At 45.5% G+C, this 24,924-nt stretch overlaps 3 protein-coding genes across 10 annotated transcripts in view; 1 reads left to right on the top strand and 2 right to left on the bottom strand.

The window, feature by feature from the left end:
- Positions 1 to 21,221, bottom strand: part of ADHFE1 (alcohol dehydrogenase iron containing 1) — a 37,136-nt gene extending 15,915 nt beyond the window's left edge. The window contains exons 1-9 of one of the 6 annotated variants that reach the window (XM_074386708.1): positions 21,101 to 21,221; positions 13,066 to 13,103; positions 10,445 to 10,491; positions 8,601 to 8,654; positions 8,272 to 8,426; positions 7,633 to 7,829; positions 5,715 to 5,792; positions 4,082 to 4,187; positions 1,085 to 1,237 (exon numbers count right to left, since the gene is read on the bottom strand). In XM_074386708.1, the coding sequence (XP_074242809.1) occupies positions 1,085 to 1,237; positions 4,082 to 4,187; positions 5,715 to 5,792; positions 7,633 to 7,829; positions 8,272 to 8,426; positions 8,601 to 8,654; positions 10,445 to 10,491; positions 13,066 to 13,103; positions 21,101 to 21,159 (887 nt within the window). In that variant the 5' untranslated portion in view covers positions 21,160 to 21,221. Of the gene's footprint in view, positions 1 to 1,084; positions 1,238 to 4,081; positions 4,188 to 5,714; positions 5,793 to 7,632; positions 7,830 to 8,271; positions 8,427 to 8,494; positions 8,655 to 10,444; positions 10,492 to 13,065; positions 13,104 to 21,100 lie in introns of those variants that run through there. The other 5 variants (XM_003942886.4, XM_010330720.3, XM_003942887.4 and 2 more) reach the window with 5 other exon arrangements.
- Positions 21,222 to 22,832: 1,611 nt separating this feature from the next.
- Positions 22,833 to 24,617, bottom strand: RRS1 (ribosome biogenesis regulator 1 homolog). The gene has a single exon (XM_010346067.3). The coding sequence runs from the start codon at positions 24,490 to 24,492 to the stop codon at positions 23,395 to 23,397; it is 1,098 nt and encodes a 365-aa protein (XP_010344369.2). The 5' UTR covers positions 24,493 to 24,617; the 3' UTR covers positions 22,833 to 23,394.
- Positions 24,618 to 24,643: 26 nt separating this feature from the next.
- Positions 24,644 to 24,924, top strand: part of CRH (corticotropin releasing hormone) — a 242,547-nt gene continuing 242,266 nt past the window's right edge. For all 3 annotated transcript variants that reach the window (XM_074386713.1, XM_074386712.1, XM_074386710.1), the window contains exon 1: positions 24,644 to 24,773. The gene's annotated coding sequence lies outside the window, so the exon portion shown is untranslated. The remainder of the gene's footprint in view (positions 24,774 to 24,924) is intronic.

Here is a 24,924-nt window from a genome sequence, read left to right as displayed (position 1 = left end):
AAGCTTCTCTCCCTGTCAAACAAACTGGCTCCCCATGATCTGTGTCTGCTTATACATAGTCAAGTGCTGCTGTGCTGTCCTGGGCATCTCCCAAAAACCTGAAATAGTATTGGGTTCCTTCCTGCTGCTCTGCTACAAAATGCAATTCCAAGGCTTCTCTGTCAGTGGAGCCTCTAGCTCAAGGCCAGAGAAAGCACTGTGCTCATGTCTAGGCCTACGGTACCTGCGACCATTCTGTCTATTATGTTTAAACATAAAAGTGAGTCTGTCTTTGACTGTGTACTAATATTTTAGGTATCAGCTTTTATCCTAAGCATATCTTTGCTCTCTCGGGAGCTGATTGCTATTTGCTCTCCTGTAGCCTATGGCTATGCATGTAGGTATATACTTATATTCATAAATCTTTCACAACCTCTTAGAAATCTGTTTACATTTTCTGCCTTTTATATCTTCTGGGACAGCCCTCTCCTCTCCCCTCCCCTCACCTCTCCTCTTCTCTCCTGTCCTCTTCTCTCTCTCTCTTTTTTTTTTTTTTTTTTTTAATTGAGACAGGGTCTTTCTCAGTCACCCAGTCTGGAGTGCAGTGGTGCATTCCTGGCTAACTGCGACCCCAAACTCCTGGCCTCAAGTCATCCTCCTGCCTTGGCCTCTCAAAGTGCTGGGATTACTGGTGTGAGTCATTGTGCCTGGTCTATATTTGTTTCTTAACTTTAGTTCATGTGAGTTAACTCAATGGATGGACTACGTGTGTCTTTGGACAGGGCCTGTATGGGCATAGCCAACATCTGCCAGTGTGGTTCTCATTTCTGCCCTGGGGAGCCAAATCTCCAAGGACACTGCCCCTTCTCCTAGCTTGGCTCCTATTTTGTCCCCTGGGAGCCTTTGCCTTTTAAGGCAGTTTTCACCTGCCTGTCCCTTGGGTCCCTCCAGAGGCTGCTGGTGTCTGGGGCTTCTGCACATTCACTGACTAATTTTCTGGTGAACAGACCTGCTCAGGATATTTCAGGCTCAGGCACGTCATGTTTCACGTGCTGGTAGAATGTGGACCTCCTGTTCTATTTCTATTCCCTTTGGGGTGACGTACCTCTTCAGATACTTAGCCACGATCCGCAGTGCATGGACAGCCCAAATGTCGCTGATTGGGTTGCTGCCCTGGTACGCAGGCCGTGTGATGGGATTTGAAGGACAGGGGCTCCGCAGGTGGTAGGGGAGGGCGGTGTATGATTCCAGGGCATGGCTAACAAGGAATATTGAAAATACACACATGGAAAGTGTGGTCTCCCTCCTTCTCTCCATTTGGATCACAAACTGCCTTGGAGCTGTTTGGCACTCAGCCCACGGCGGTTATGTTATCCAACACTGATGATCACAGTACATTCTACCAGCCCACTTCTTGTCTATAACAGCCATTGCTTATAATATAAATTAATAGAGTCGAGTTTACATTAACAGCATTACAGTATTTTTAAGCAGTATGTATAAGATTACATATGGATGTTTTCCAGTGTCAATACATTTTTATGGTGTTGAGTTACATACTTGAACCGCAGAAAAAGCACTGAATCTAAAAAATGACTTCCTTGTGGAAGATATTTACCATTTTATACTTTGTTTTGGTCAAATACCATATTATCAAAGGTGGGTCATAACTACACCAGACTCCTGTGAAAATTACAGTGTGATAGGTGGGAACACAGACTTTGGGGTCAGCTGCCCAGATGTCAATCCTGGAACTAGACATTCCTGCTGTGGACCTGGTGTGAGGTCCTGTATCCTTCTTGTGACTTTAAGACAGGGATAAATAATAGTACTGCTTCATGATGTGGCTGTGAAAATTTGATGACTTGACTCATGTAGAGTATTTAGAATGGTGCCTTGCACATTGTACACTTTAGTATTTACTATTATTATTAATTCTTGGCCTGAAAAAAAGAGCAGACTTTGTTCTTCTGTACCCTAAACTTAGATTTGGCTATTTCAAGAACTAAGCTTCATAGCTGCCTCCATCTGCTGGGCTGCCATGGGTTCTACCTCATCAGCTGCAGAAGAGAACAGACATCACTGTCTACACCAGTGATGCACTGGGAACACTGTATAACATGAACTATATTTTGCATGAATTATGGTTTTCAGTATAATTCCACATGGGGGCCTCTGTAGTGTTTCTGGGACACTCTCCTTCATGTGACTATGAAGGGAGGTGATCCCATGTTTTGTATGAATTAGAGCTTTCATTTTCCCTAGAATGGAGGAATTACTCTCTTCTATATATGAGAAGCAGATAACGTTTTTTGGACAAAGCATTAGAACATTTTTTTGGAAATTAGTTTGTAGATGGACGTGAAGGCTTTGTGGTTCTAAGCAGGGAAAGTGTGAATAATGCAAGAATGAGGTGCCCACATGGGGAAGTTGGGGTGGCTGGTGAAGCCGCTGCCGTCAGAGTCTGACCTCTGCCTTGCAGCACATCTAGACTGCATCTAGATTCCAAATTCAAGCGCAGATTTATTTTTCAGGGGTGGATTCATTGAGCTGAGCTCACAGAAACTATGTGTAAAGCCTAGTTAATGCTAGAAGTCAGCTTAATGCTTTATGACAAGAAACATAACTGCTGAGCAGACATCCGAGTCTTCAAGATGGCACCTTCTCTCCCTACAGTCTGCATGCTGGCTTGGGCATGAGAGAAGGGAGAAGTTCATACTGAGTTCTGCTACTTGCTGAGTTGGAGGACTCAGGAGGAGAAGCTGCAGGATGTGGGAGGATTAAGAGAATTAATAGATTTTATCAAATTTGTCACGCATTATAAGATACACCATTTTGTTTTGTTTTGTATTTTTGAGATAGGATCTCACTCTGTCACCCATGCCCCAGGCTCAAGCGCAGTGGTGTGATCACAGCTCATTGCAGCCACGACCTCCTGGGCTCAAGTGATCCTCCCACCTACCTCAGCCACTGAGCAGCTAGGACTACAGGTGTGTGCCACCATGCTTGGCTAATTTGTATATTTTTTTTGTAGAGATGAGGTGTCAGACTGGTCTCAAACTCCTGGCCTCAAGTGATCCTCCTACCTTGGCCTCCCAAAGTGTTTGGAATACAGGCGTGAGCCACTGTGCCCAGCCTGCACTGTTTTTAAAATATGTGCCACTGAGGATGAAAATATACTGCGATGCCACAGATTTTAAGATATGTCCTGATTTCAGAGATGTTAAAACGTGAGAAAACGTGTATGTGCACCTAGATCAGGCATCCCCAAACTTTTTACACAGGGGGCCAGTTCACTGTCCCTCAGACCATTGGAGGGCCGCCACATACTGTGCTCCTCTTACTGACCACCAATGAAAGAGGTGCCCCTTCCTGAAGTGCGGCGGGGGGCCGGATAAATGGCCTCAGGGGGCCGTAGTTTGGGGACGCCTGACCTAGATGAATGAGGGTCATTTGGCACAGGCTAAATGTGAAGCACCTGTGGGGACTCCGTGAGGTCTGGAGCTCAGGAGCAAGGTCTGTGATAGAAATACTGATTAGAAGGCTGTCGGTACAATGCAGCTGAAGCTGAGGGAACGTACAGTAAGACTACGGAAAGTCACTAAACATCTCAAACTCAGTTTTCTTGTTCAATAAAACAAAGGTCCTGTATCACACAGAGCTGTCTGTGGTGAAGTGGTGATGTATGTGAGGTGTTGTCACAATGTGCAAAGTCTGGGGTGCTCTGGAGGTGTTCTGTTCCCTGCCCTCTTCCATGACATGCAGCCTTGGGCAATGCCTAATTACTGAGGCCATAAAGGTAGCTGGTGTGTCCCTGAGACGTGGCACACCAGCTCCAACTGCCCCTTTAGTGGCATCCTTGTGGCCATGGCTATGGCTGGGGAGGTCCATCCTGAAGAGTAGGTTTGTGGCCCACACCAGATGTCACCTAGTCACCAACCTCTAAAGCTTGAATGTTTTAATTTAGGACAGGGGATAATGACGGTCAAAGCTAGGGGTGTTGTGGGGTGCTAATCGATGAATGTTTAGCATGTGCTTTGAGCAACAAAATATCCATAGATCCAGGACTAAAAAAGCCCCTCCAGGTGGCACCAGCACTTACCAAAGCACATCGAAGCCACTGTTAGCGACCACTCGAGCAGGCATGTGAAGGGTGTGCAGAGGATCAATGAGTCCCAATGTGGGTTTGATGGCTCTCGAAGCAATGCCTGAAACATAGGATTTTCAGTAGAGGCTAAAGCCATGGGCACCATTTTAAGAAGGCAAATGGCTTAGGGTAATAAATCACCCTAAAAAATAAAAATATGAGAAAAGGTTCATTTTTACATAGTGAGGCAGCAAGGAGCAGTGGAAAGAGATTTGGAGTCAGAAACCTGAGGTTTACAGTGGTGTGCTGGAGCCGGCTCCCACTGTTTTCCAAGAGCCATGTGTATGCATCTCTTTCCAGCTCCCAGATGAGCGATGTCATTGGCCATGGTGGTAGTAGTTTCACCGCAGAAATGGGCCAACACTCTAAGTCAGGGCTTACTGGTGTATTCCACAGAGCTGTTTTACTAGCACACCACTGGTCCTTACTCTGCAACTTACTTTGTGTCTTTGGGCAAGTAACTTAGCCTCCCTGAGTCATCTGTAAGATTAGACTTTAATAGCACAGGTCCTCCAGCTCTCACTGAGCTGTAGGGATCAAATGAGAGAATATTAGGTAAAAGTCTTTAGAAAATGTAAGGTAGAATGTAAGTGTTGGCGATAATATATCAACTTAAGAAATACCAAAGGATAGTGCAATTTAATTTTAAAAAGAAAAGTTATCAAAAGTTTTCAGTTAAATGTCAATTTATTCTGCTACAAAGATCTGAAAGCAGGATATTGAGCCAGACTCAAAAAGAGAGGCATATCTATCACACTAGCCAAGAGTCTGCGACAGAGAAGAAGACAGAATAAAAATGACTAAGAAGACAGAAAGCAGAACAGAGGTGACCTGGGAAAAGGACTGGAGGGATTGGCTGCGACGGAGTATGAGGGAACTTTCTGGAGTGACGGGTATGCTTTGTGTCTTGATTAGGGCAGTGGTTACATGAGCATATATGTTTGTCAAGGCTCATCAAACTAGATTCTTAAAACATGTGCATTTTATTATACAAAAATCACATCTCAATAAAATTGATTTAAATGTAAAAGATATGTCAGAAAAAGGAAAAACCCATTATGATTGTTATATAGTCACTAACTTGGGCAGAGAATAGCCAATTAAGATTCATGGCATCTCAATATGCTTTCAGGGATAATTCTCAGCAAGAAGTTTATTACACTGTTTCATATTTTTATGTGTACTTGGAAAAGGAAAGAAGATGTGTATATGTGCATACCCTTTTCTTGACTCCTTGATTTTTTTCCTTTCTTTTCAAACTCGATACAAACTATTTAACATATGTATAGGGTACATGTGAGTATTGGTTACATACATAGAACGTTTTATGATCAAGTCAGGGTATTGGGGTATCCATCACTCTGAGTACTTATTTCCATGTGTTGGGAACATTTTAAGTCCTCTCTTCTAGCTACTTTGAAATATACAATACATTGTTGCTAACTATCGTCACCTTACTCTGCTATAGAATATTGGGGCTTATTCTAACTTTCATAACTCCTCGATTTTTAAAAATATTAGGATTTAAAGAAGAGTATGGAGCTGAAAGGTAAGAGAAATAATTCAAAATTATGGGCAAAGTTCTTACCAGTTTTTACTTTCAAGTGTTCATAGTCAAAAATGGCAACCCCAGTAGTTTCACTCCCGGTTCCTGAGGTAGTTGGCACTTGAACAAAATAATATTAATTTTAATAAAGCATCTAAATAAAGGTTAGTGGAGATACCTAATTCAGCCTTAGGAATGAGGAACAAAATTAGACAAGGAAACTTTGCTGGCCTTCTTGTTTGCATGATGTATATGACTTAGCATGTATGGAAGCCTAACATGTATGATGCCTGTGTCTGCATTAACATAGAAGTAAATTTAACATGTAGGATGTCAGTGTCTGTATTATCATGCATGTGTGTCCAATGTATATGAAGTCTGTATCTGCATTAACAGGCATACATGAGATCTGTATCTATACTGGCATGCATGCAGGTTGAGCATGTACATTGATGTCTGTGTCTGCATTAATGCACTTGCATGTTTGACATGTATCATGACTGCTGCATGAATGCTTATGTATGATTAATATGTGTAATGTCTATGTCTGTATTAATATGTATGCATATTTAACATGTATGTGTGACCTCTGTATCTGTGTTAACATGCATGTATGATGTCCATGTCTGCATTAACATACCTGGATGTTAAGCATGCATGTGTGTTTAATATGCATGTCTGTGTCTGCATTAGCATGGTCATGTTTAATATGGATATAGCCTGCTTCTGCATAATTTATGCATGTCAATATGTATGGTGTCTGTATTAATGTACATGTATGTTTAATATGAATGTGAACTCTACCCGTGTTAACATAGATGTATGATTTCCATGTCTTCGTTAACATATATGTATGCTAATCATGCACATGTGTGATGACTGTGCTGTATTAATAGGAGTGAGTTCTGGGAACCTCAGGCTCCTTGGGGGCCAGAGCTTAAGCAGCTGCAGCTGGGTCAATGCAGGCTGCCCGGCACCTCTAGTAACAAAACTCATATTTGCTGTCTCTAAAAGACATCTTTATTCCCTCTTGGCAGCAAGCACAGTGACGCTCTGCCTTTGCTGGGTTCCATGGTTTTGTGGTTCTGTCAAGTTTCTAAACTTTACTAATCACCCCTCTGTGTGATGCTGACACAGTTTCACCAGAGGGTTCCATTTGCCAGACACCAATTATGCTGCTCCCTGCTGAGCCCTCATTCACAGCACAGCAGTTCATCTGCCATTGACTTACTCACATCCCATCACAAGGCCTGTTCACAATAGGGCAGGAGAGGAGAGAAGAAAGGGCAAAACTTTAAACTGAGGATATGTCCCAGTTACCAGTTAGTGCATGTTAGCTATAAAACTTTAAATAGTAATATGCTAGCAACCATAAAAATGGCAGAGAAAAAAGACCAGAAAATCTCAAAGTTCCCTCTGGAACAAATGAATTCCTCTGATTTGGATCTGTATGTCTGTGCCCTAGGTAGCCACAGAGCAGATGTCACCCAGAGTGATGGGCCATGCTGGCCACATGTCCCAGGGAAGAGACAAAGCCTGAGGTCAGCTGAAGGGCCATTATGTAGAAGAAAGGGTTGGGTCAACACCAGAAAAATAACAGCGAATGTTCTCCTTAAACTCTACAGTGGCTGGCAAAATGGGACAAAACAGAGGTCAGTTTAGAGGACACACCTGCTGACAGAGGGACCTCATCATATGTCAGTGACAATCTTCCCCCTCTTCCACCTGGTGACCCCATAGCTTAGATCTGCAAACTTTCCTTCCACTGACCCAAATTGTCTCTGTCTATACAATAACAAAGATCAGAATTTTAAAATGAATGATTGGTCTCCAAACAAAGCATTGATTTGAGATGAACAAAGCTTTAGAGATGTATATGCTAAAAGGACTGGCTCATATCTTTCTTAAGACCTTTTGCTAATTGCAAAATAAAACAAACCAAGAAATAAACAGTCTTTACCTGCAATCAGAGGCTTAAGAGGCACAGACACAGGCTTTCCCTTGCCAATGGGGGCACTGACATAATCTAGGAAATCAGAGTGAGGGCTGGATGTGTATAGATTAGCAGCCTTACAGGTGTCCATGGTAGAGCCGCCACCGACAGCAACATAGGCATCAAAAGCTCCCTTTTGGGCAAATTCAATAGCTTCCATGAAGCTTGGAGAAGGGAAAATAAAAATCATTGTCATACTTTTCAGAAATAAATTGCCATGCCATTAACTAAGGCTTTGGGTAATTTTTTTTTTTTTTTTTTAGATGAAATCTTGCTCTGTCACCAGGCTGGAGTGCAGTGACACAATCTCGACTCACTGCAACCTCTACCTCCTGGGTTCAAGCGATTCTCCCACCTCAGCTTCCTGAGTAGCTGGGATTACAGGTGCCTGCCACCATGCCTGGCTAATTTTTGTATTTTTAGTAGAGACAGGGTTTCACCATATTGGGCAGGCAGATCTTAAACTCCTGACCTCAAGCAATCTGCCTGCCTTGGCCTCCCAAAGTGCTGGGATTACAGGCATGAGCCACCGGGCTTGGCTGGGGGCAAGTTTTAATCAACAGTTAGCTTCTGCTTAAAGAAACAATAACAACAATACAAGAATACCTTGCATCCGTTGGTTCCACTCTCACATTATCATAAACCGTAAAGGGGATGCCATTCTTCACTAGGGAATCCATAGCTACTTGCACAGGAGGGAGCTGGGCGAGGTTCTTGTCTGTCATCAAGCACACATTTTTAGCACCCATGTTTTTTAGGTCCTACAGAAAAACCTCTAAGTTAGGTCTGATTGCACTAGAACTGTAATAGGCTCTTCTGGCAAACTCACATTGTACATTTTTAAAAATAGAAGACGTGATTGTTGTCAAGTAGCATGTGTCTCATGAGATATGTAACATTTATAGTAGGAGACTGTAGACATTTCAAATACTTGCCATGCCCACTTCCTTTGTAACTCCTGGTCCATATCTAATATTTGAAACAGCCATCTGAAAAAATAAAAATAAAAAGGTTTAGGTGCAGGGAGTAGAATTGGCCCATCCATTTATAAACACCTGAAGTGATTCCTTGCTGCCTAGAGCATAAAGTATATACTCCTCAGCATGGTCTTCTAGGTCATCTCCCATCTGTCCTCCCTTAAAGAAGTGTGCTTCTTCAAGCAAACCTTAGCTCCTGTGAGTCATTTGAATGACTTGTCTTTCCCAAACACATCATCAACTCTCAATTGTCCCCTTAGCTTCAAATGGCTGCCTTCCTCCATCTCTGCCCCTAAAATAACTCTCAAATGTCTTACTTTCCATTTACCCACCATCCTTGCATACCTGCCACCCAGTCAATGCTACCGTCTCCTATGTTTTAGGCACTGTGTAGGCTCTGGTAACTCAACTATGGATAAGAGACACGTGGCCTCAGAAAGTTTACAGATGAGAGAAAGGCTTTTACACTGACGGATGATGGGTCGCTTTTGGCCTGAAGATACGTTTTGTTTGATCTGTGTTATGTTTAAATTTCTTTCTTTTTTTTTTTTTTTTGAGACAGAGTTTCGCTATTGTTACCCAGGCTGGAGTGCAATGGCGTGATCTTGGCTCACTGCACCCTCCGTCGTCTCCTGGGTTCAAGCAATTCTCCTGCCTCAGCCTCCCGAGTAGCTGGGACTGCAGGCGTGCACCACCATGACCAGCTAACTTTTTGTATTTTTAGTAGAGACAGCGTTTCACTATGTTGACCAGGATGGTCTCGATCTCTTGACCTCGTGATCCACCGGTCTCGGCCTCCCAAAGTGCTGGGATTATAGGCGTGAGCCACTGCGCCTGGCCTTTTTTTTTTTTTTTAATTGGCTAATAACTCTTAAAAATCAGGATACAAAAATTTAATAGGCACATTTTAATGTTACTTTCCCTTGAATAATCCAGCCGCACTGGGAATGCATTCCCATATGGCAGCGATCTTATGGGGTTGAGTGCAGTCACACCCTAGATAGGGCCTGTGCCTTCAGTGAGCTCAGCATGGCATCACCCAGCCTGTTCATCTGTTATTTAACTGTCAGGCCCCTGGTGACATTTTAATTAATAATTCCTGAAGCCAGGTGCTGTGGCTCACACCTGTAATCCCAGCACTTTGGGAGGCCCAGGTGGGTGGATCATCTGAGGTCAGAAGTTTGAGACCAGCCTGGCCAACATGGAGAAAATGTGTCTACTGAAAATACAAAAACTAGCCGGGTGTGGAGGTGTGCACATGCAATCCCAGCTACTCAGGAGGCTGAGGCAGGAGAATTGCTTGAACTCGGGAGGTGGAGGTTGCAGTGAGCTGAGATCACACCACTGTACTCCAGTTGGGATGACAGAGTGAGACTCTGTCTCAAAAAAAAAAAAAAAAAAAAAAATTCCTGGACTAGGGGGAGACAGGAATTTAAATAATTATAAATAATTACAGTGTGACAAAAATGCACCAGAATTGTTACTTTACTTTGACCTCTCTTGGGATTGTTATAATTACAAAACTAAAGATATAACTTATATAAATTAGAGAAATTGTGGAATTGGGAATTTATCCTGTTTTAGTGACTGTACATAGGCAGCACTCTAGACATTAGCTATCATCTCAGGAGGTTTATATTCCCTTATACTAACCAGGTATTTTGCTATATATGGCCGATCAAATAGAGATTATGGAACATGAATTAATAACAGATTTAAAATGAAATAATTCATTAGCAAAATACTCCAGTTTTATTTTTTCTGGTAATTCACACAAGAAATAATGGATTGATTGAATATACCTCAAAGGCATAATCTGTTGTTTTCCCAGAAGGTGAAAGTCCAGGGGCTAGAAATGTAAAAGTTAGCATCAAAGTGGGTCTTAAAAATAAAGCATAAATATTGTTATTTGATAGTAAAATCCAGCAATGAACGTATTTCCTCTGAAGTCTTACCGAAAATATATATTCTTCAGATTTCACTGTTGCACATCAAATTAAAATCAACACCTGTACTTTAAGATAGAATGTAATACTAACGAGGCTACATTTGTGAAAATAAAAAAATATTTCCTCTATTATAATTAAAATATGTATTTGGAAACATCATGTGTAACATTTCTCTAGAAAACAAAATCCCCTATAGTCTAGAGTTGGGTTACTATTAGAGAGCAACTATTAGTAAGTTCATGAATTCGAGTCTTGGTTACACTTCTTATAGCAACTGTGATAATATGTTTAAATTAAGTTTTTTTTTTTTTAATTCATAGGGATAACATCACAGTAAGATATTTACATTTCTCAAGCTTGTGCATGTAAACAACTTATTTATCTTGTTGAAATTTAATAAATTTTTTTGAGACAAGAGTTTCACCCTGTCACCCAGGCTGGAGTGCAGTGGCGTGATCTCGGCTCACTGCAATTTCCGCCTCCCGGGTTCAAGTGATTCTTTTGCTGCAGCCTCCCAAGTAGCTGGGACTACAGGCATGCACCACCATGCCCAGCTAATTTTTGTATTTTTAGTAGAGACAGGGTTTCACCATGCTGGCTAGGCTGGTCTCAAAATCCTGACCTTGTGATCTGTCTGCCTCGGCCTCCCAAAGTGCTACAATTACAGACATGAGCCACTACTCCTGGCCTAATAAACATTTTTATAAAGTGCTATTTCCTTGCAAAGGATTAGGTTTTAATTATGGCAAAAGTGATTTTCTGTCATATTGGAACAAGAGGGACCTAATTAAAGATTTTTATCTTTGTTTTTATTTACTTATTTTTATCAATATTGGTCAGTCATAAGATAAAGTCTGCAGAACAATTTTCACTACCCTTTTCTTTTCTTTTTCTTTTCTTTTCTTTTCTTTTCTTTTTTTTTGAGATGGAGTCTCACTTTGCTACCTGGCTGGAGTGCAGTGGTGAGATCTTGGGTTACTGCAACCTGGGCCTCTCAGGTTTAAGCAATTCTCCTGCCTCAGCCTCCTAAGTAGCTAGGACTATAGGTGCACGCCACCACAACCAGCTAATATTTGTATTTTTAGTAGAGATGGGGTTTCACCACGTTGGCCAGGATAGTCTTGATTTCTTGACCTTGTGATCTGCCCACTTCAGCCTCCAGAAGTGCTGGGATTACAGGTGTGAGTCACTGTGCCTGGCCCCTTTTTCTTTTTTAAGGAAAAGAGATCAGATCTAGACAACAATCTTTCTTTAGCTTCCTGAGTGCAAAGGCACACTTAACCAAAACTCAAATTTATTTGATTCCTCTAGGCTTAAAAAAGAATAATCTGGCCGGGTGCAAGAGCTCAAGCCTGTAATCCCAGCATCATGGGAGGCTGAGGTGGTAGGATTGCTTGAGGGTACAGTGAGCTATGACTGCACCACTGCACTCCAGCCTGGGTGACAGAGGGTGACCCTCTCTCTCTCTCTGTATATATAAATCTATTATTCCTGTTAGTAAATTTTAGATAAGTTCATAAATAGGACCCTAGAAAACAATGAGAATATCTTTATGTAAATTACTAATTTTATTCTCTCAAATAGGAAATTAACTGATTGTTGAAACCAACTAAGAATTAGAGAAAACTAGCTGAAGACAAGATTCTGCATATGTTCAGAAGGGCCTTAAAGGCTGGACGTGTTTCTGCCTCAGAGATGGCAGTTAATGAAGAACAGGGAGGTCCCTTGGCTTGTCCTAACAGTGAGTCACTTCTTGGGCAAGAGAAAGCCCTTGGTGAGTTACTCTCTCTGTTTTAACTCCCCAGTGGGTTTCTCTGTGGGTTTCTGCTTAGGATCCTCCATGGTCAGCCTCTTTCCTTTCCAACTCTTGCCTCAATGTTTAGATATGAACTTAGAAAAGATAAAATCAGAGGTTGTGTCAGTAATCCACGTGACATTCTAAGGACATGCTGAAATGATGTTGAGCTTCCTGCTGCTCTGTGGACCACAGTATTTGGTATTTGGTAATGATTACGATGTTGTGGTAACTGAAACTTTGTCATTATTTTTACATCTTAGGAAATACAATATTATTTAAAAAATTTATGCAAACAAGTTTTTGTTTTCTTTTTAGGAACCACCTTGTTCTTTAGCCTTCAGTTTTTAGAGATGTCTTAGAACCTTTCAAAGACTTCATCTTGATGAATTCTGCTTGATGAACTCGGACATTCTTAAAATGCTATCTGTGCATTTTTAGACTTGGCAAGTAATGAAAAGAGAAAAGCATTATAAGTAGCATTAAATATATATTTGAGCCAAACACGTAATTAGTAGCATACATTCAGCTAACTTTGTATAGAATTACATGTTATCAATTTCACAGGTAACTGTTTTCATGGACCTTGCTCTCACATGCCTTACACTTCCCCAAATGTATTATAATGCCAGCAGCAGAAACCAAAATTGTGGTTAGTTTAAAAATACAGAAATATTACCTTGGGAGTAAGTATGAGAATGAGTTGGGCACTGGCACCTAGGGAAAAGGAAAATGACAGAAAACAAAATAAAATAAAACCTAAAGTGAAAATAGAGACCAAAAAATGAAAAGCCTTAAGCTAATTCATATTGCATTCTAGTGCTAAGATGCTATCAAACTGGTAGTTCTTGGCAGGCACTGTAAAATGGAAAAAATATATATAAACACGGAAATCACGATGGACAAAAAGTTGACTCAGAGTCTTCCCAGCGCGGTAGCATCATCATTCTTTCGAGAATTCATTTACTCAAGCAATTCCTATCAAATGTCTGCTAGCAGGTGAGATGGGGGTCCCTGGTCTCCATGAAGCCCCAGCTCTTATTGAGTTAGGAGCTTTGACCAAATCGACCCAAGGTTAACTCTATCCGTGCGCCTCTTCTTACTCATTACCCTTTGCTGGGAACTTGCCTTGTATTTTTCCCAGTGTCTTCAAGGTGCCTAATTTTTCTTCAAACAGGCTCTAGACTTGAGCCTTCAGGAAACGTTCCTGCACCCACAGACCTCCCTGATTCCCACCTTTCTCTACCCAGTTGCAGCCCCGGGCTCCAAGCGCTCCTCCGATTCCGCCGCGCCGCTCGCCAGCAGCGCGCGCACCCCGCGCATCCAGCGCTCAAGGCCGCCACCGCGTCTCACTTCTCGGTGGGCTTCTCTACAGGTTTCTCACGTCCTCCTTTTTGGAAACCCTCCCTGTCCTGGCTCCGGTCTCCCTTCCTGTCCTGGTCGTCTCCTGTTTCTTGGACCCTCACAGTCCATCCCCTGGCCTTTCTTTCTCCTGCTCCCTCTCTGATTGAGGCTGGGAAAACGGTTTTATGTTTCTTCGGGTTGCCCAGAGGACCTTGTCCAGTGGCGGTCTCAGTAGATACTTGAGTGCATCACTTCCTCCTCCCCGCCAAAATTCAAATCTGAAATTAAAACACCCAAGAGGGAAGGAAGGTGGGGGAGGAAGGAAAAGTGTTGATCTCAGTGGCCGTCCAGATCTCAAAAATTCTAACTGTGAAGTCAAAGCAGACACGGGGCGAGAGCTGGCGCGAGTCGCGGCTGCCATCTAGTGGTCCCCGCCGCGCAGCCCGGGGAGAGGACGCGGGCCAGGCCAGGCTGGTCCCTTTACGGTATTGCTTGCTTCGAGGACTTTCTCTGCTCTACGCCCTCCAAGGACAAGAAAAGTGAGGCAGCAGGAAAAAACAAATCCAAACTTAAAGCTTTCCAACGTGAACGCTCCAGGGAGCACTTGCTTCCTCCCCAGACCCCCTCTTTATTTTTATTTTTTCCAAGCTCTGAGGCTACCCCAATCCATCATTTCTACTTCTCACTTGTGGTTTGTATCCTGTCCCCTCTTGCTTTCTCGGGACCTCCACCCGTCCTGTATTTCCTAGTCCTCCCCCTCACTCAGTCTTTTTCAGCGTATGGAAGAGTTTTGCACCTGAAACTTTTCCATCTCCTACCTCCATTGGTGGGCTCACTCTTCCTCTCTCTCCTTCTGACCTACATATGCTGGCTCCGTTTCCGGGTCTCTAACGCATTCCTTGGCCCCTGAAATCAGGCTGCTGTCTCTGCAAGTCCAGCTATCCGGCTGTGTCCACGCTTTTCAGACCTCTAGCGCCTCATTCTAGCAGCATGGAACGCGTGGCCACCCCTTTCTGGGCAAGTGGAACTTCTTCCTGGCTTCCAGGATCCCAACTTGCCTGACCTTCCTCTAATTGTTCTTTTTCTGGCTCCTTTTCCACTCTGCCCATTCCTTAAATGCTTGGTTATGTCCTGGGCTGCCTTCAGCCATTCTGATCCTTCCTCCTTCCTCACCCTTTAGAGCCCATTATGCACCAAGGCCTCAAACATGCCTCACCCAAGTTCACCCACTTTTCCTGGGACCCTGCCACTCTCTGATTCCGGGATCACCTCTCATTTGGATTACTACCAAATTCCCAACTGGCTTCTCGTGGCTCCACCTCTGCCACCTCTATTCCCCACACTGTAGTCAGGGCATATTTCCAGTGATGTCGCTCCCTGGTTGAAAGCTGCTTCAGTGGCTTCCCAAGGCTCTCACATAAAGTTCAGGCCTGCCTCCACCTGCCTGGTCCCTCACTCAACTCACTCCATCTCTGGGTTTGAGCTCCTGGAAAAATTAACTTCTTTTCCTCAAATGAACCACAATCTCTCTCTCTCCTCCAGAATTCTGCCCTTGTTACTTCCTCTGCCTGCAACATAGTTCCCTTCCCTCTTCTTCTGGATAACTTTTGTTCTCTCCTGTCAGTTCCCCTGGGCGGCCTTCCCTGAGGCCCAAGGCTGCAGAGCCACATGCTTTCTGGAGCTTCCTTTGCATTACAGTGTACCACACTGGTGCTGTTATCCTGCTTCCATCAGCCTGTGGATTGTGAATTTAGTGATGTCCAGGCAGGATCTACTGTTTCTCATAACTTTATCCCCTGTGGCTAGCACTAGGTAAGTGCCAGGCACCAAGTAATCCTTTTGTGCTGATTAAATGAGTGAGTAAATGAATAAATAAGTTAATGTAGACGTTTCATTTCTCCGACCCTCTCTTTTTTTTTCCTGGCATGCCAACACAGAGGGCCTGAACTGGAGTGGTGGACCAGGCTGTGGGTTCCTGCCTTCTTAGAATGGCCTGAAGGCACCGGTGGGCTTCTTTGGATTCCTTCAGAGAAGCAGAGTGAGGCTTGGGGAGAGCAAGGACCTCACCTACCCGCCCCCCTGGCTCTGGCCCCATTATTCTGGCTTCCTCCTGATATCACTGATAACCTCTTAGCCATGTTGTTAGCAAAGGCCAGTCCGTCTCCTGTTCCCTAAATCGCAGCCCCTCTCATCTTCTCAAGGACTTTGCCGATAGCTCTCCCTTCTCTCTTCCAGAATCATCAAAATCCCCCTCCCTGTTAGACATTATCCATCAGCTATCAGCATTTTTTTTTTAGCTTATTCATGAGCACATTTTCTCCATCTTACGTAACAAAACCAGAAACCTCTTGTTCCTCTCTCCTCTCCCAATCCTACCTCTCTCCTTCTCTTCAGCAGGCTATACCCACTCTCACAATTTCTCTTCTCTCATTCCCTCTGGAACCTTCTGTCATCAGCTTTTACCCCGACTCAACTGACCAGCCTCCCAGCTCACTAATGCCCTCCACCTGACTAAATGCCCTGCTCAGTTCAGCTCTGTCCTCACGGTACCCGATGTGTCAGTGGCATCCTCCTGTTCACTTCTTCCTTCCTGGAAACATGCTTTTCCCTGGCTTCCAGGCACTACTTGGGTTTCTTCTCATGGCACTGGCTGCTCTTGGCCTCATTTCTTTTCAAGCTCTTGACTCCAAACCTGGAGGGCCCAGGAGTCAGTTCTGGACCTTTTTCTTTTCTTTCCACCCTCAGTCCTCTGGTCTCAAATACCTTTGATGCTGATGATTTCCACATTTATCTTTCTGGCTTGGGCATCTCTCCTCAACTCCAGATTCACCCCCACAGTGAACTCCAGAGTCCATCTCTCCTGAACTCCAGATTCCATTTCTCCCGAACTGCAGATTCACCACCCCTCAGTGACCTCCCCTGGTCTCTAATACCTTTGATGCTGATGACTTCCACATTTATCTTTCTGGCTTGGGCATCTCTCCTGAACTCCAGATTTATCCACCCACTCAGCATCTCTGCATGGATGTCTATGAAACGTCAACATTTTCCCTATTGAAGACTGGTGTTCCCTCAAGCCTGCTCCTCCCACAGCCTTCTCCATCTCCATCTAATGGCAATTTCATTCTTCCAGTTGTTCGGTCCAGAAAACCCTGGGGTCACCCTTGGCCCCACACTCCCATCTCCCCCTCATTCACTCTGCTGCATACCCAGGTATGCGCTTCACCTCTGCATTCCTTCCCTGAAAGCCACAGGGTTCGCTCTCTCCATGCACTGGTCTTTCTGCAAACATTACCTTCTCAGTGAGTGTGTTCAGCTGAGCAATGGCTCCTGAAGATGAAGTTCTAATCCTGGGAATCTTTGAATGTTACCCTATATGGTAAGAGGAACTTTGCAGATACGATTAAGAATCCTGGCTGGGCACAGTGGCTACACCTGTAATCCTAGCAGGATTACACCTGCAATCCTAGCACTTTGGAAGGCTGAGGCAGGCAAACCACCTAAGGTCAGGAGTTCAAGACCAGCCTGGCCAACATGGCGAAAACCTGTCTCTACTAAAAATACAAAAATTAGCCGGGTGTGGTGGTGTGCACCTGTGATCCTAGCTACTCCGGAGGCTGAGGCAGAATTGCTTGAACCTGGGAGGTGGAGGTTGTAGTAAGCTGAGATCACATCACTGTACTCCAGCCTGGGTGACACAGTGAGACTCCATCTCAAAAAATTAAAAAAAAAAAAAAAGAATCTTGCCAGGTGTGGTGGCATACACCTCTAATCCTAGCACTTTGGGAGGCCAAGGTGGGAGGATTGCTTGAGGCCAGGAGTTCAAGAACAGCCTGTGTAACATGGTGAGACTCCAGCTCTACAAAAAATAAAATTAGCTGCGTATGATGGTGTGCATCTGTAGTCCCAGATACTTGGGAGGTTAAAGTGGGAGGATCTTTGAGGAGGCTGGAAATTCAAGATTGTAGTGAGCCATGATCATGTCACTGCACTCCAGCCTGAGTGATAGCAAGATTGTTTCAAAAAAAAAAAAAAAAAAAAAATTTGAGATGGGGAGATTATCTTGGATTATCTGTGTGGGCCCTAAACGTAATCATGCATATCCTTATAAAAGGGAGGCAGGGGGAGATTTGACCCAAAAAACAGAAATGTGAGCACTGAAGCAAGATGGTTGCCGGTTGTGAAGATGGAGGAAGGGGCCACAAGCTAAGGAATGGAAGGCACAGCTCTAGAAGCTGGAAAAAAGCAAGTAAGTGGGCCAGGCATGGTGGCTCACGCCTATAATCCCAGTACTTTGGGAGGCTGAGCCGGGCAGATCACGAGGTCAAGAGATCAAGACCATCCTGGCCGACATAGTGAAACCCCACCTCTACTAAAAATACAAAAATTAGCTGGGCGTGGTGGTGCGCACCTGTAGTCCCAGCTACTTGGGAGGCTGAGGCAGGAGAACTGCTTGAACCCAGGAGGTAGAGGTTGCAGTGAGCCGAGATCGCGCCACTGCACTCCAGCCTGGCACCTGGGGACGAAGAAAGACTGTCTCAAAAAAAAAAAAAAAAAAAAAAAAAAAGCAAGTAAGTGGATTCTGCAGCACCTCTGAGCCTCACTCAAGAGGGACTGTGGCCCTGCTCACACCTTGGTTTCAGCCTATAAAACTAATTTCAGACTTCTGACCTCCGGAAATGTTAAGAAGATAAATGTGTTAGTTAAGCCACCAGGTTCATGGTAATTTGTTACAACAGCTGTAGGAAACTAACACAGTGAGGGCTGCTCTGAACACCTCAAAAATTGCATCCCTCCTTCAATGTCCCCAGACCCCTTTATGTTCTCTTGATACATGTCAATAGCTAATGTACTCAGTTTTACTAATTTGTCATCTGTCCCCGTTCCCTGTGCCCCATGTATGGTGTGGTTAGGTTTTGTTCCCTGCTGTACCCTAGGGAGAACACAGCCAAAGCAGGGCTGCACTTTTTTTTTTTTTTTTGAGATGAAGTCTTGCCCTGTAGCCCAGGCTGTAGTGCAGTGGCCTGATCTCTGCTCACTGCAAACTACGCCTCCCAGGTTCAAGTGATTCTCCTGCCTCAGCCTCCTGAGTAGCTGGGACCCTGGGAGCCTGCCACCATGCCCAGCTAAGGGCTGCACATCTGGAGAGAGAATGTGCCTCTCACCCTCCAGGGCTTTCCCCCACCTCTCTGGCCAGGCCACGCCTGGCCTCTGTCCCCTTTGGTGCTGGTTCTTTCCCCTCCATTCAGTTGTCAGAGCAGCTACTCTATGGAATGTGTTGGGCAGAAACCCAGAGTGCACGCTGTGTCCAAGAAAGGTGGCCACATGTCACCCCGTGCCCTAGCCCACTTTCCCCAGATGAAACATGGGCCCAATGATGCCATTTTCCAACTTTCCAAGATTTGTATCAGAAATCCCCTGTTTTAAAAATGTTTACCCTTTTAGAAAAATAAGCATGTGCAGAAGAAAGCACCATCCTGCTACTCCTGCTGTGGCTGTGCTGCTCCCCAGGAATTCACCCTCAGCTGTTTCCTTCCAGGTTAGAGTTTGCTAAGGCTTCAGCTGTCCTCCATACACACAGATGGATGTGTTTTCAACTCACTCTTGAGCCCCAGAACAACACATTCAATTACCTACTGTGAGTCTCTGGTATATATCTGAATATACCAGAAGCATGCCCAACTCAAAATGCTCTAGACTGAAGTTGCCATCTTCCTCCTAACACCCTCCAACAGTCCCTGCCTTGGTAAATGGGCCCACTGTTTACCTGATGCCCAAGCCAGAAATCTCAATTCTTTACTCTTCAGATACGAAATTCTGTGGATTCTAACCAACCTCTCAACATTTCCAACTACCTAAAGAACCGCCTCAGTGCCTGAAGGCATTACCTTTAGACTAGAGCAGGACAATGACCTCTAGTCCTCCCTCTTCACTCCACATTTCCACCACAACGTGCTAACACAGTTCTGATCATACCACACTCCCTTCTCATACAATCATTCCAAAAGCATATTCTTTGTCACACTGGTTCCATGGGATATGAATGGTGGTGTGTGACAAAGAGTTCTATGATGACACAGGTTTAGAACCAAACCTTGAACACAGCTTTGTTTTTTCCGTAGCTTCTCAGAGTCCTTCGTGTTTAATGTACATTTTGATTCACCGAGAGGGCAATACAGCAGTAAGGAGCTTCCCAAACTTATATGGCCATGGAATTCTTTTGTCATGGGGCATTTCAAAGTAGTAGTGTTTCATGGTGAGAAATATTGTTCAATGGCTTTCCATTGTCTACAGGAAACAATTCAAATTCCTTAGCACTGGCCTGAGAACAAGGACTATGAAGCCAGACTATCTGGGTTCAAATTATGACTGTCATTTGCTTAGCTGTGGGACACTGGTCAAATTCTTCTCCATGCCTTTATTTCCATATCTATGAGGATGACAATACCGTTATGTCATAGGGTTAGTGAAAGGATTAGTTACAATTATACTGATAGTCCAATTGAAGTGTGTAGGATACTGCCTGGCTCATGGTGTTAGCTATTTTCTTATTCACAGTCTTTTATCAGCTGTCTTCTCCATCCTTACCTCCTCCTATGAAGGTAGGTCGAGTTGACTTTTGGATCCTGGGACTACACTTCCATCGCTGGCATTGCTCTTCTCTCTGCCTATTCCTCTCCAGGCCCTGCCTTTCCTCCTACTGATCTCCACCTGTTAGCTCAAACTTTTCCATGTTTCCCAGGCAGAATTGTGCACTTGCAGTCAGCATGTATTTATCAGGTGACCACGATATACCTGACATTTCTGCAAGGAGCAGGCGTGTCGTAACATTGAATACCCTGACTCCCCGTACACGCCGAGTGTGACTCTGCTACTTCTCACACCCATCCTTCCCTTCTACACCCAGTCTGTTGTGGCCGGTTTTACCCTTGTCCCCTCATCCCATTCCCTGCTAGACTTCAAACTGCTCCAGAGCCTTTCATCTTTGTATCCCCGGAACCTAGAATAATTTTTGGCACATAATATATGTCCAATAAATATGTGTCAACTGCATACATGAATTTGTCTTGGCCACCGTGTCAAGCTCTCCACTGCCTGCCACGATGTGGGACCAGGTTCTCTGGGTCTGTTTCCTTCGGTAGATAAGCGGATAAAGGCTGCCTCACTGTGCCCTGCGAGGACGCACTGCGTACAGTGTGATCTGGCAGTCCAGCGCAGCGCACGGTGGGAGCGCAGGGCAGTATCCCTTTCCCACAGTTCTTGAAAGTAAGCGAAGACTGCGCAGGGCCCCGAGGGGGTCACACCCAGGGGGCTGCGTGGGCACTGCAGCATCCTGCGGTCCCCTGCCCGCCCACCAGCCCCGCACTCACGCTGCACGCTGCAGTTGCCTCAGCAAATGCACTACCCGGGTCTGGGCGGCTGCGGCCATGGCGCGTGGTGTCCTTCTCCCTCCCCAGGTCCTTACACCGCCCCCTCCGCAGGCCAATCCCAGCTGCCGGCCAGCCTCCTGTCCCTCTGCCGCGCCTGCCCACCCGCTCCACGGGGTCAGCAGTTAAAGCTCCAGCCCAGTAGGGCTCAGAGCCATTTTCCCAGAGTCAGAACCAGAACCCCAGCTGCCCCAGCGGCACCTGCACCATACTGCCTTAGAAGGTAACTGCTCCGTAAGGTCCTGCCTTAAATCTCCTTACTTACCCTCTGCTTTTCACATGTTCAGGACTTGGGGAAAGGGAGAGGAACAGGGATATCCTTTTTCCATTGTGAATCCTTTAAAATGTTACTTTGTCTTCTGAGAGTACTTTAAGTGATCAAGACCCTGCCTTTAAATCATTTCACAGTAAACAAGAACCTCGCAGAGCCGAGGGTCTTTGTTAAAGGCGCTGTGAATGGTTTTGTTTTTGATGAAAGCAAAATGGTTTCATTAGTAGTTAAAACTTGCCATGATTAGACTATGCTCTGGGAGGGCTTGGCATTGCCCTGTCATGTCCCAGCGGAAAAGCTGATTAACGACAAAGCTCAACTTTATCATAAAGTATCCGAAGACAGTAACAACTAATTTGCATTTTTAGTAATCTGTTATTATGAAATCTGAATCTTTTCAGGAGATATTAAGTTTTACAGAAATAAATTTACTGAGATCAAACTGGAAGAAACTGATGGACAGAAAGAAGACCAAGGACAGCTATGTAAATATTTCACCTCCTAATCAACCAGCTCAGGCCAACTTGACAAATGAATTGAAAGATAATAATGTTCTATGAGAACACATGGACACAGGGAGGGAAACAACACACACTGGGGCCTAGGGGAGTGGGATAGAAGGGAACGGTGGCCTTAATACTCAGGTGATGGATTGACAGATGCAGCAAGCCAACATGGCACACGTTTACCTAGGTAACAAACGTGCACATCCTGCATGTGTACCCTGGAACTTAAAAAAATAAAAAAGATAGTAATATCCTAATTAAGGATCTTATGGGTCTATTTCTTTTTTTCCTAAACAAAACTATACTTGATGTGAAGCTTAAAAGCAAACAAACAACGAGGGATATAAATGGAGAGAAAGACTTAAGTGTTTTCTGAATTAATGAGGATTATTACCATTAGTCAATGAATCCCAAATTGATCATTTACAGGAAGTCCATCTGTTCAGTGTTGAAAGGCATAAAATATTTTTAAAAAACAGACATGGGTTTTACTACTTTCAATATTGTATCTGATACCAAAAGAAGTATACGTGTAAAAGTGGTCTCATTGAATCCATCATAATTTAACTACTTTGTGTTTTGTTTTTCGATTTGAGATGGGGTGTCCCTGTTGTCCAGGCTGGAGTGCAATGCAATGGCATGATCTGGGCTCACTGCAACCTCTGCCTCCCAGGTTCAAACACGTCTCCTGCCTCAGCCTCCCGAGTAGCTGGGACTACAGGCATCAGCCACCACATCCGGCTAATTTTTAAATTTTCAGTAGAGATGAGGTTTCACTGTGTTGGCCAGGCTGGTCTCAAACTCCTGACCTCAGCCCACCTCGGCATCCCAGTGTTGGGACTACAGGCGTGAGCCACTGCGCCCGGGCTGCTTTGTGTTTTTAAGAAAGTACACAAAAAATAATATGTACCAGGTATCCAGGTAACTGGCTTCACATACAATTGCTATCCAGTAGTCAGAAAGTTAAAAGCAACAATAGACAAGACATCTTTATTACTTAACATTTTGAACATTCAATTGCCTATTCAATTCTGAAACTGTTTTATTTCCTTTCCCTGCTCTGATGTACAAGCATGTTGTAAAAATAATGCAGAAACATATACCCCAATCTAAGTCTGTGAATTATGACCAACTTCCTCCCACCCTATTCCCAAAGTTAAAAAGAAGAAAAAAGGCTGTTTAAGAACAGAACTCTTTCCCGGTTTCCACCAAATTATTTCCTTAATTCTTAAAATCCTCACCTAACTTCTTCATCTCCAGCCAAAGTTTCGGTTGTGGGAAAAACATGAATTTGTGCAGTCCAACACTTACGTACTCTCTTGAGGGGAGGGCAGTCCTGTCCCTTCAAGCTCAATGAAGGCAGCGGCCAGGTCCTTCTGAGTCCCTGTACAAGTACCTAGAACTTAACATTGAGTATTTATAGTTCTTGGTTTACAGACAGATGCGACGGCGAGAAACTATTACTTCCTCCTCTTTCCTCCTGGACGCTGTCCTCCTTTTCTCTTGCCACCAAAGCCAGGCGGCCGGGTATTCATCTTGCCTCCCAAGCCCCCTTTCCTCTTCCCTCCCTGGCTTGGCGGGCCCCCTTTCCTCTTGCCCCCAAGCCCCTGCCGGCCTCCCTTTCTCTTGCCCTTCTGGCTCATTTTCCTCCTCTTGGCAGCCTCCTCCTGATCCTCCTCCCTCATCTGCTTATTGGTGGCCCTCGTCACATCCAGCTGAGGCTTCTTGCTGTTCATGATACGAAGCAGCTCCAACTGGTTCTTTTTCTCTGCTGCAAAGTCCCCGAAAAGGGATTGAAACTTCCTCTTCTTGCCGGAGCCCCGGGGCGCCTTCTCCTTGGGGAGACGTTCCTGGAAGCGTCCCACAGAGGCTGTGGAGACCTTGGCCACCTGCATGGCGCGGCCCAGCTCCTCCTTACTCTGGTGTCCGGTAGGGTGCAAGCCGGCTGCGCTGGGCAGCTGCATCTTGTGCGCGCGGGCCAAGTTACGCAGCCGGTTCAGCTCGTTCTTGGCCACTCGCTCCTTCTTGGCCTGAATCCGCTTGGCGAACTGGTCCTCCAAGGGGTCAGCATTGCCGGGCACCTCAATCAGCCATTCCTTGGTGTCGTCCCGGGCGCGCTGGTAGCCCCAGCGCCGCCGCCACTGGCCGCTTACCTCGTCCCACACCAGGTTGGTTTTCTTCTTGGAACGGATGCCCTTGAGGCGCGCGAACTGCTGCCAGCGTGTAAGTGGCCGCGGCCGGGGCAGAGGCTTCTCTCGAGGCAGGCGTGTGGTAGGCTCGGGCAGCCGCGCCACTATTGCCTCTTCCACGCGCTCCGTGGGCAGCTGCCATAGCTGGTTGATGAGCAGCTGCGTGTTGTCCCGCGCCAGGGCCCGCAGCTCGGCCTCCGGCGTGGGTCCGGCGCACCGCAGCCCTGTCGGGGGGTTCCGGTCCGAAGCCAGCAGGTTGCCCAGGTCAAACTCCAGCTCCAGCTCCTTGAGCACCGTGATGCGGTGCAACTTCTCTGCCTCGTCCTGCTCCGCTTTTGCCAGCAGCTCCTCCACGCTCTGGCCCTCCATGGCTCCAACTCGGCTCACTAGCTTTGGGGGCTGCAGCTGAAGTTACTTTTCCTACAGTGGCAGCCCAAACTCCAGCCACACAACCACGTGCGGCTGCCGGGATGCCCAAACCGGAAGAGAAAGGTTCGCTTCCGGAGCGCCCGGAACTGGCTCGCAACCCGGGCGACCAGAGACAAAGCCGGCAGAGGGCGTTATGGATGATGGGATTAGAAGTGGGACCTTTTGACTGGCGCCGGATGGAGGCGGAGCTGGCGCGAGCAGCCGGCACTACAAGTTCCAGAGTAGGATTGGGACTGCGACTCCCAGGACGCAGCGGGGCGAGGCGCGGTCTGGGGGGGGCGGTCCAGACACACGTCGCGGAGAGGCCTAGGGGGCGGTCCGGGGATAGTCTCGGGGGCGGTCTAGAGAGGGCGGTCCTTGGGTGGCAGTTCA

Source organism: Saimiri boliviensis, chromosome 15, assembly GCF_048565385.1.
Source record: "Saimiri boliviensis isolate mSaiBol1 chromosome 15, mSaiBol1.pri, whole genome shotgun sequence".
NCBI classification, from domain to species: Eukaryota; Metazoa; Chordata; class Mammalia; order Primates; family Cebidae; genus Saimiri; species Saimiri boliviensis.
The sequence above is the reverse complement of the archived record's forward strand: the minus strand, read 5'-3'. Positions and strand labels throughout refer to the sequence as shown.

Excerpts from the sequence above, each read along its gene's own strand:
- RRS1 (XM_010346067.3), bottom strand. The coding sequence starts at position 24,492 with ATGGAGGGCCAGAGCGTGGAGGAGCTGCTGGCAAAAGCGGAGCAGGAC.